The 10055-nt window shown below is 32.8% G+C and overlaps 3 protein-coding genes across 3 annotated transcripts; all 3 read right to left on the minus strand.

Moving 5' to 3' along the window:
• Positions 1-209: 209 nt before the first annotated feature.
• On the minus strand, positions 210-2414 carry LOC101255448 (uncharacterized). Its single transcript, XM_019216019.3, has 4 exons — positions 2199-2414; positions 1809-1984; positions 1029-1227; positions 210-689 (listed from the first exon to the last, which is right to left on the minus strand). Exons 1-4 carry the CDS (start codon positions 2266-2268, stop codon positions 454-456), a joined length of 681 nt encoding a protein of 226 aa, XP_019071564.1. The 5' UTR covers positions 2269-2414; the 3' UTR covers positions 210-453.
• A 1314-nt stretch (positions 2415-3728) lies between these two features.
• On the minus strand, positions 3729-4088 carry LOC104644383 (uncharacterized). The gene has a single exon (XM_010313971.4). It carries the CDS (start codon positions 4086-4088, stop codon positions 3729-3731), a length of 360 nt encoding a protein of 119 aa, XP_010312273.1.
• A 3415-nt stretch (positions 4089-7503) lies between these two features.
• Positions 7504-9327, minus strand: LOC101255748 (protein CANDIDATE G-PROTEIN COUPLED RECEPTOR 7-like). The gene has a single exon (XM_004249468.5). The coding sequence runs from the start codon at positions 9028-9030 to the stop codon at positions 7723-7725; it is 1308 nt and encodes a 435-aa protein (XP_004249516.1). The 5' UTR covers positions 9031-9327; the 3' UTR covers positions 7504-7722.
• Between the last annotated feature and the right edge of the window lie 728 nt (positions 9328-10055).

Raw genomic sequence — 10055 nt, forward strand, 5'->3', positions numbered from 1 at the left:
ATTAATCTTGTCATTTATTAATAAAGTTGACTTTAAAAAAATTTAATAAGTGTAAAAGGGCAAAGTTACATAATTTTTTAATGCAAGTACAAAGTAAAAAGGTAACATATAGAATGGGACGAGGGAGTACTTGATTTCTTCTTTTTTGAGAATCAACTTTTTATTTTCTGATCTCATATGTAATTTTTCATCCATAGTTTCCTGTCAGATATTAATCGCTTATCAATAATCGTTTCCTCTCAAATGAGAATGTAAAATACAGGATGTATCTATTAATCGATTCATCTTACAGTACTCATAAATCTCCAATTGTCGCATTCTAACTTCCAAGCTCATGGCTAGCTCTACCTACATTTGCTACATTCTCTTGCAATCCCCGTTTAAGTTCTACTGTACAACTACGTCAAGCATGTCCACGTACGTTGAGACGTGCAAAATGATAGTACTAGTTCCCTATATAACATGACTAAGCGGCCCAATGCCTAGTTCGTCATCTATGTCATCGTCCTCTTCAAACAGCTTCAAGAAACGAGCTTGCTCGTTCTGCCTCTTTTTTTGCTTCCAACATTTGTAGGTAATGACTGCTCCAACAACTAAAAGAATCAACACTGAAGCACCGATAAGAAGCATGAAAGCCCAGTGCATTGATCTCTTTCCGCCTTTTTGTGAGCCAGATGAGTGATGTGAAGCTACAGTAACAATGCAACAAAATGCAAAATTAGTACTTACTATGTCTAACAAACCGATTTTGTATGTATCTCGTGGAAACTATGTTAAATAAAGGATGAATTGCTAATACAATCCTACACAAGAGGAGACTGGAAGGGATTACATTATGCTTGTTTCCTCCCTTACAGAGGCGGAGTCAGAATTTAAAGTTTACAGATTTTGCATAAGTTACTGAGTTCTAAAGTAACAATCAGCTCCGCCCTTGCCTCTCAGGAACTACTAGTGAACCTACACAATTTCTGATGTTCGAATACTTATTATGAAGAATATAAAGTAATACAGAAGATTTGAAGAATTACCATCGCGATGGTGGACACACTCGGGACACAAAAATGTGGCTTTGAACTCTTTCTTTGTGTAATGACTATACTTCCCATGAGGACTAGTGAAATCATCAGGACATAACTCCCACTCATCAAACGTATCGTCAGGCTTTATTGTATCCTTCTCATAGATCCCGCATCGTTTGCACTTCTTATGTTTAAGCTCTGTCAAAGGCTAGAACATCATATTTAATCATGTCAAATTCTGGAAGGAGATTTATTCGTATGCCATAAAGATTCATGTTTTATATGCAACATATAGAAATGATAGTCCAGAGCACGAAGCATTTTGTGTTCAACTAGGTCCGGAGAAGGGTCACACCTAGCGTTAGCGACTGATTTCACGACTCAAACTTAAGTCACATAGAGAAAGTTCCACGGAAAGTAAATAGAATGTTAGGTTGTGGAGCCTGATTAATATATATAACTGTTCCCAACCTAAATTTTAGGCTTTACTATTTATTCTCTATTTATTCTCTGTAACCAAAAATACTCTGATTTATTAATATAAATATACCTCACCGCCGTGGAAGTTTACTCACGGGGTGTTACCACGAAATATTGGATTTTCTCTGTCTCTCTCTAGATCTCTCATCTCTTTCTCTTGAAAGTTCTTGTGTTCTTCCTTCATCAAGTGTGTGTGGAGATCTCCCATTTTTTTCTCTTGAAAGTTTTTGTGTTCTTCATTCATCACATGTGTGTGGGTGAATTCGATCCTAACATAGAAAAAATGAGAGAGATTTCGTTATTATAAACCTGCCAAGACTCTTCGCCTTTGAAGATATACAAGACATGTTTTTTCTTCACATCTGGCAGAATTGTCCAGTTTTCGCCCTTACATCGGAAAAATACTGTTGGTTTTGATCCAAACATTTCATGTTTCTTATATATTTCAATCGAATCGAGTGTAACAATTGCAGCTCTAACTAATCCTGCACAAACGAAAACAGATCAATTTGTGCAACCGAGTAATATTTATTATCTCAGAAAGGCATATTACTTCTAGATTTTAATTTTGCCCACCATGACGTCCTGGAATAATAATTATTGCTTGAGTGACTATTAAAGAAATCAATTCTCACGAATGATTAATATATTCATTTCATATAACCAATTAATTTTATAAAAACTAGAATAAAAATATACCTGGGAGCAATCTGAGAAAAAGGGAGGCACAAAAAATTAACACGATTGGAATTCGATGCATCGTTGACATGTAAAAGTTTATTTTTGATTGTATGTGCGATAGATAATTACATCGAAAGGTCTCCGTTATTATTACGGAGATCTTTCATGGCGGAACAAGGCTCGGCGTTTTGCTTGTTAGGAAAATGCTGATGAGCAGTTCGCGCGCTATTCAACAGTTTAATAAGTGTTTTTAATTTGACACCAATTTTATATATTACTCTAGTTATATTTTTATTTTATTAGGTTTTGCCTCGATTAAATTAAAGTCACTGGTTTGAGCCGTAAAAATAATCAAATAATGTTTGTATTAGAGCACCATGTTTACATTAGGAACAATGTTGTTTCTTTAAATGGCCATCAAAAAAATTGAGAATTCACTCATCAATATCTTCCTCAAACAATATATATATATATATATATATATATACACTAAACACCTCAAAAGTGTTATTCTTGGAAATTTAAAATCCCCAAGTTATAATTTTATGAATTTTTTTTCAAATTTTCTTTGATAGAAAAAATGAATGTAAATTAGATTATCGATATGTAAATTCTTTTGTGTAGTCTGATGCTTTGTTAATTTTGAGTGGGTGCAAATACACATATATATATGTTTTATATGGCATAATACACGTAGAAAATAAAATTATCACATAAAATGAAATTATTTATTTGTTCAATTTTATATAAATTTAAATAAATTTATGTTCACACCCAAAGTAAGAGGAAACAAATATAAATTTAGGTGAAACTAAATGGCGTTTTTGTGTAATGTCTTTTTATTTTGTAGTATTAAGATATGAGTTGATGAGCTAAATAATAAGTACTCATATTTTAAAGGGTACTTTGGGGATGATAGTTGAGTGATGTTAATGATTTGAGGTTAACCACTTTGAAGGCCTTTAATGTCACATTAATTATAGCAATAAACAACATTATTTCATGGTCAATAGCCGTTAATTGGAATCTTCAGTTTAATCTTGCATTATCATTTGCTCATTTAATTACGGTTACATCTCAAACTTTATTATTTTTTCGTTTCTACATTAAAAAAAAAAGACAATTGGATATTTTCAATTATGAGTTGTTTTGTTCAAGGATCGTATGTAATCATAAAATTGAAAAATAATAAACCATACTCTAAACTTATAAGCATACATATGCTATTTCATTCTATGTCTGATACTAACATTGAAACCTCGATTAAGTGCATTACACAATGTATATATATCCTAATAAAAGGAAAAACACTTTTTATCATTATTTTTATATATTCATAATCATTTGATGCAATTCAGGTAAAAATTTAAACTAATTCATGCTCATGCTTTAATATTTGGATAAAGAAAAAGAAATAAAACACTTTTTTTTGTTTTGAATACAAACTATATATATAATAAAAAAAAGTCAGAAAATTAAAGGTAAAAAAAGACAAAAAGAGGGAAAAAAAATTAAAAATACTGTAACTAACACTGACTTTTTTTTTTTTTAACTTTCATGATCGACCACATCAACAGTAGCAGTACAGGCTAACAGCTTTCGGAAAACACCGCACAACGCCGCACAACAAATTTTCTTCACTCTCCTCACCGCCGTAAACCTCCTCACGCGCCGCCGTCTCCAACCGATTTTCCCCTTCTTTTTGCCGCCTGTCGCAACTCTTTCTCTGACTTTTCCGAGACACTTCTTAGTTTTTTGAGGAACAGTTTCTTTTCTCGAGAACGTATAAGCGCTCCTCAAATACAGCTGGCGGCAGGAGACGGAGTCTACAACCCTCGGCGACTGCCAGAGCTGCCGTCTTCTGCCGCCGTATATCGCCGGAGAATTCATCTTCAGAAACTCCGCCATTTCAGTGAAATTTCTTTTTTCCCTTTTTTTGTTGTTTGTAAAATGGGAATGAAAGACTATTGTCAGAACAATAGGTTATTATACACTCTTCCCTCCGTCTTAATTTATATGATATTTAATTATTATAAAATCTAAAAGTCAAAAGAAAATTTATGAAATAATCCAAATCTAAATTTATACAAAAATATTATTCATTAATAAATCATCTTATTAGAAATAAAATAAATCTCTTAGTCAAATTATTAAATATAAAAGGATTTACAATCAATAATATATTTTAAACTATTATTTTATTTTTGATTGTTCATTATTTTCTTTACTTTTTTAATTAAAACACAACCTAATACTAAATTAATCAAATATTCATTCTCAAATAACGAAGAAAATCATAATTAAAATATGACTCTACAAAAAGATGATAACTTTTATCAATAAATAATGAATAATTAAAATACAAAATTCAATATACATTTTTTTATTTATTATAAATTAATAAAATATATTACATAAATCGTGAGAAACGAACCATATTATATAGAATGTGAAAATAGTGTAAGGCATGGAAAATGTGGGACATCGATATTAGTGGGATAATGCTCCATGTGTGGCGTACTTTATAGTAATAAGTTCACATTATTAGCGGTGAAAGTGCTTTAATCATGCAAATTAATTTACTTTAAAAGAATTAAGTTGACTTTATAAACGGTTTTAGAAAAATAAATATCGAGCATATTAGTGGAGAGTGGGTTATTATTTAAAGCATTGTTGGGATTTATAGATATTGTTGATTTCATTATTTTGATATAAATAGTGGAATAAAATATTTGTGGAACTTATTACTATTTCATAATCAAATGTGGAAAGTTTCAATGGATTGCCCAGAAGAAAGAAGATAGAAAATTAATTACTTCTCACTTCCTTCTTCAGAGTCAAAATAATTATAATATATTTTTTTTGTCATATTGATATATAAAAATTACAATATATAGTGTTTTTTGTGAATAGCTAAAAAATTTATTCAAAATGTTAAATTAATTTAACTTTAAAAATTAATCGAATTAATTTTTTAAAAATCAAACACGATAACTACACGCGAAAGGTTAGAGCATCGAACAATAAATAGGAAGTCCTCTTATACTTAAAAAGGAGATTATGTACTACATGCGTTTCATTTTACTTGTGTTTTATATCATTTAAAAAGAAAAAGACTATTATTCTATACTTATTTCAGCAAATTAAGAAATATATATATTAGTTGCTTTCAAACTTTTACTACTAAATAACTATATAAAGTACTAATAGTCAACTATAAATTTCAAACCATAATTAATAAAATTAATTTAGTAAAATAAACTCCTCTTTATGAAATATATTTACGATGGGTCAAGTCAAGTAAAATACTAATGTGGATTAAGCTTGTGCAGATTGTTCTCCTAGTTGGGTCAATTACATGCTTGTGTTGATAAAATATTTAAGCTAGTGATATTTATGCTTGGTTTTTTATTTTTTCAACTCGATATTTGTTACTTGCTTTGAGGATCTAACTAATCCAAATTTGCATGGCGTGGGAAATAAAAGTTATAGCATTTCTATACTCTTAACCAAAAAGCAAACTAACTAGTTAGCACAAAATGCAAATGATGGACATTTTAAAGAGGATCAAGTATCCCATTATCCATTAGGTGGGGCTTTTTTGTTCCCTAAATTTCACTTTCAATGTGTAGGCATCAAGAAGTATGAGCTGATAATGATCCTACCCTTTCTCATCAAAGTTACTGGGTCATTTTATCGAGTTCCTTCAACATGGTTCTCACTTCTCTCAAGCGCCCTAGTATAGTCAGTTCACCGCAAAAATTACGTTTTTTATTTTCTGGGAAGTTTCAACCTTGTTTACAATTTGATATATCAAGATTATCTTGTAACACCAAACAAAGAATGAGGCATGCCTAATATAAAAGTTACATAATCAATCCCTAATATTAGTACACTTTTAACTGCTCCAACAAGTTGATCAAAGAAGAACCATGAACTATTAGATATACTGGTGCAAGAATAAGTGGATATAGTGACCAGTCCTAAGCAACAATAAGACCTCTGAGAATAGCATTACAGTTTTCACAGGTTAGGTTCGACGACTGTAACATCACCAGAATACTTAACTAGGAGAACAGTACTAACTGAATTTCAATTCAATCCATGCATAAAATAACTAAAAAAGTGTAGCAAAATAAGCATGGAGAGAAGGACGGGGAAACTACATTCATTAGCTATCAGGAAGTGAAAACAAGTGCAATGCTGCCATTTTCAGCAGCATATGGACTATCGTTGTCTCAAGAAACCATAAGAAAAGGTATAGGAAGCAATCAGAAAAGTGAAAGTCAAGCCAAAAGTTTCATGCGATTTCATCTATCATGATGGTCTATGTATGAATGAGCATTGGGATCAATTGAGCAGAAAACAGTGAAAAGTTCTATCAGCATAGACAAGGTTGTAATGGTGCTTTCTGTTTTTTGAAAACATTCCATCTAATGAACTATCATTAGATATCTAATGACATTTGCATTCTAATAAGGATAACAGATAAGATAGCAACAAGGAGGTATGACAATGCTCACAAATGAGGGATGACCCCCCAAATGCATCTAACACAACATGCAGAAAACACCTAATTGTGTTACCCTCTTGTTTCCAAGTCAAGACTGTTTGATTTAGCCAGCTTTCTGGAGTAGACGATCAACGAGAAGAAAATGTGAAAGTCAGCTGAACACTTCCTCACACAAAGGCAGAATTATCCTTATGAATAGCAGCACATCAATAAATGTTACTCTATTGCATCATGGTTCCTTAAGCCTTATATCTGGAAGGGGTTTCATATCTCAGTGATGGTCTAGACAAAACTAAAAACTGTAAGAATTCCCACCAATATACTATCCCTTCCACGGATTCTTTGATAATAAGCTCTTTGGCATATGCCCCATCGTTTGTACTCCTCATTGTTTATGTCAAATGCTATATGACATAAAACACGTTCTAATACTAAGAAAGATTAATATATCACATAATATCACATCTAAGAAATTCAGAGTAAAGAAATACGACACTGATACCGTATTGCTCATAGCTAAAGTGCTATTAGTACAAACCGAATATCACACCTCAGAAAGTCAGTCTAGAGTGACGGCATACCCTGAAGCAAACAACAGAACATGAAACAAAATGGCCATAGCATGACAGACAGCAAGGCCATTACCATCCAAATGAACCTACAAAAGCGTAACTAGACTAATTTCTCAATGGAAAACAGCAAACTTTACAATTTCATATTCAAGCACACGAACATCCAGAGGGAGTAAAGACCAACAACGAAAAATCATGATAAAGCAGGACATCAATGAAAATGAGGTTTACGTAACACTTCCAATGAAAGAACTATCAATATCCAAAAATGCAAACCGTTGTTCCATGATTACAGTACTATTACTACAGACCAAGATATTGTTTAGTAAAAATGAAAAAGTAAAAGAACAGTAAATGATAATTAATCCCAGCAAACCTAACTATCACTTCAGTGAACTCACAGTGTTTAGGCTGCAAACTGCATAAATGACAGGACACCTTCCACTAGAACTCGACTTCACAGCTCAAACTCCTCATCTCGAAGAGCCATTTCTGCAGCCTCTTCTTCCTCCTCGTCGAGAACAAAGTACTCATTCTTCTCCTCTGGCCTAAACATGTAAAACATCACCATGTAGAATGCTAAACTGGCTATCTCCTCCGCAGCATTTGCCACCCATTGGTACTTATATGCAGCAATTGTCCTCAATGCGAACACAACAATCCTTGTGAAGTACAAGTATCCGATCACCACAATATAAAACTGCCTAAACAAAGTCAATTTTGACAAATTCCTTGCAGCCTTCCCATCAGTCTTCGATGTCTCCCTCAAGGACCTAATCGACCAAACAATAGGGAAGATAATAGCACAACAACAGATAATATCAACAATCAAAAACACCTGATTCCAAGTCACCCAATCCCTAATAAACGGACCCGTTTCACCAATCACTATCGATGCCACATTAGCCAAAACCTGAAGCGGGATCACAATCATCAACACTTTCTTCTCCCTCTCTTGCAAAAATGGCTTCAAAAACGACCAGCCAGTACCAATCAAAACAATCACAGTAAAAAGCAAAACAACACGAAGCGACTGAAAAATGTAAAACAACACATCCCAACCATGAGCAGTACCAGTAACCTTAACATAATGCTTATCCTCCGCCGCGAAAATCAAATTCAACGCCTTCATTACAACTAAAGCAGCCATAAGCATATGAATCCGATGAACAGATTTCTTATTACGAATACATACAGACAACCACAACCCCAAAAACCCGATATACACAAAGGAAAACAGAAAATACAACGTGGGAAGCTGAGTAAGACCAGCAGAAAGATAATCCTTCACTTGATTATCTAGATTATACAGTTCCGTACGAACATCCATGGATACTTTCGATTCAGGAGCACAATTCGCAAAGAAGAGAGAGTATTCATTAGGAGAAGTAACAGGGTAAGATCGGTTAAACGAAGAATTTGGGGGTGGAGAAAGATCACGGAAAGTAAACAACAAATTGATGAATTTGGAATCTAGAACACAAAATGTAGGGTTTTGTTGAAGTTCAAGAAGAACTTGAATAAGCGCTTCTTCCGATAAGAGAAAAAACCCAAGCCGTGAAGGGTCCGGCGTAGCTAAGGTAGAGATAACAGAGACGGAAGAGACGCTAATGGCAGCTTGACCCGTATGAGTAAACCCGAACCGCTCGAAGAGTATCATTGCCCGTGGATCGGAGGAGATTTTCAGCTTTTTTATCTCGCCGGTGGTGAACGAGACAAGACAGAGGAGGAGGAGGAGGAGGAAGGGGAGGGGTAATTTCGTCATTTTGAAAAAATGTAAACGCCGTCGGGTACGGCGGATCAGTGATGGTTCACGGAGGAGGACGGCGATGCCGGCGAGGATAACGGGCCGGTAAAGAGAATTGAGGGGATTTTAGGAGTAGGAGAAAATAAGGTTAGGGACTGAAACGAAATGAATAAAGAGTGAAATTTAGGGGAAAATATTATGGAAATGACGAAATTAGCCTTTTGTGTTAGATCTAGATCTTGTTTGGAGAAAAAAGGTAACTATAGTAGTCTTTATTATGAAGTAAACTAAAGGAAATTTATAAGAAAAATATTTACGTTATTATTCTAATAAAGTCAAACCAAATTGTAAATATCGATTTGGTGTGTTTGATATGGATTTTTCAACAAAAAAATAAATTATAATTACTTGGTCAAAATATTTTAAATAATAATATCTCAGGTAGAAAAATATGCTCTAAATACTATAATTCAAAAAAGTATTTTTGTCTCAATTTTGCAAGAAAAAATAAATTTTACATTGATGGGGGATTGTTTAAAATCAAATCCTAGTCAATAACTTAAATAATAAGATGTTAATTTAATGGTTTTGATAACAACTTTTTTTTTATATCGGGTTATTATTTTATTATTGTTATAGATTTTTCTTAACGGGTTAATTGATAAGTCGATGGATAAATTAATAAATAATTTTTTATATACTATTTGGTATACAAAGTTCTTGAGTTAAGGTTTTGTTTCATATTTTTAATTTTTAATTGTGTTAAAATCTTGCTTAGGCTCGATGCGTTTTTAAACAAGATATAATACAATTTGTGTGCTGGATTATATGGGTTTTCACCTTATTATAAAGTGATTTCAACTATTATTTTATGTGTATAAATTTTAACGCCTAAATTGATCATAATCAATAAACTTAAAAATTGAATCAAATTATCTCATACCAACCCCTATTGCCCTGTTAGATTATTTCTAGGAGGAAATGGTTAGTTCGAAATAGGATTAAATTAGTTGCTCGAATATCCTAATTCCTAATTAGTTTGT

The sequence above is a fragment of the Solanum lycopersicum genome, chromosome 10 (genome assembly GCF_036512215.1).
Source record: "Solanum lycopersicum chromosome 10, SLM_r2.1".
Classification (NCBI taxonomy): Eukaryota; Viridiplantae; Streptophyta; class Magnoliopsida; order Solanales; family Solanaceae; genus Solanum; species Solanum lycopersicum.

What these genes read in the sequence shown, in the direction of transcription:
- LOC101255448 (XM_019216019.3), bottom strand. Translation starts at nt 2,268, where the DNA reads ATGTCAACGATGCATCGAATTCCAATCGTGTTAATTTTTTGTGCCTCC. An exon ending in TTTTCTCAGATTGCTCCCAG is followed by an intron (nt 1,985 to 2,198) that starts GTATATTTTTAT and finishes TCGTTTGTGCAG; the next exon opens with GATTAGTTAGAGCTGCAATT. An exon ending in GTGTGTCCACCATCGCGATG is followed by an intron (nt 690 to 1,028) that starts GTAATTCTTCAA and finishes TTGTTACTGTAG; the next exon opens with CTTCACATCACTCATCTGGC.
- LOC104644383 (XM_010313971.4), bottom strand. Translation starts at nt 4,088, where the DNA reads ATGGCGGAGTTTCTGAAGATGAATTCTCCGGCGATATACGGCGGCAGA.
- LOC101255748 (XM_004249468.5), bottom strand. Translation starts at nt 9,030, where the DNA reads ATGACGAAATTACCCCTCCCCTTCCTCCTCCTCCTCCTCCTCTGTCTT.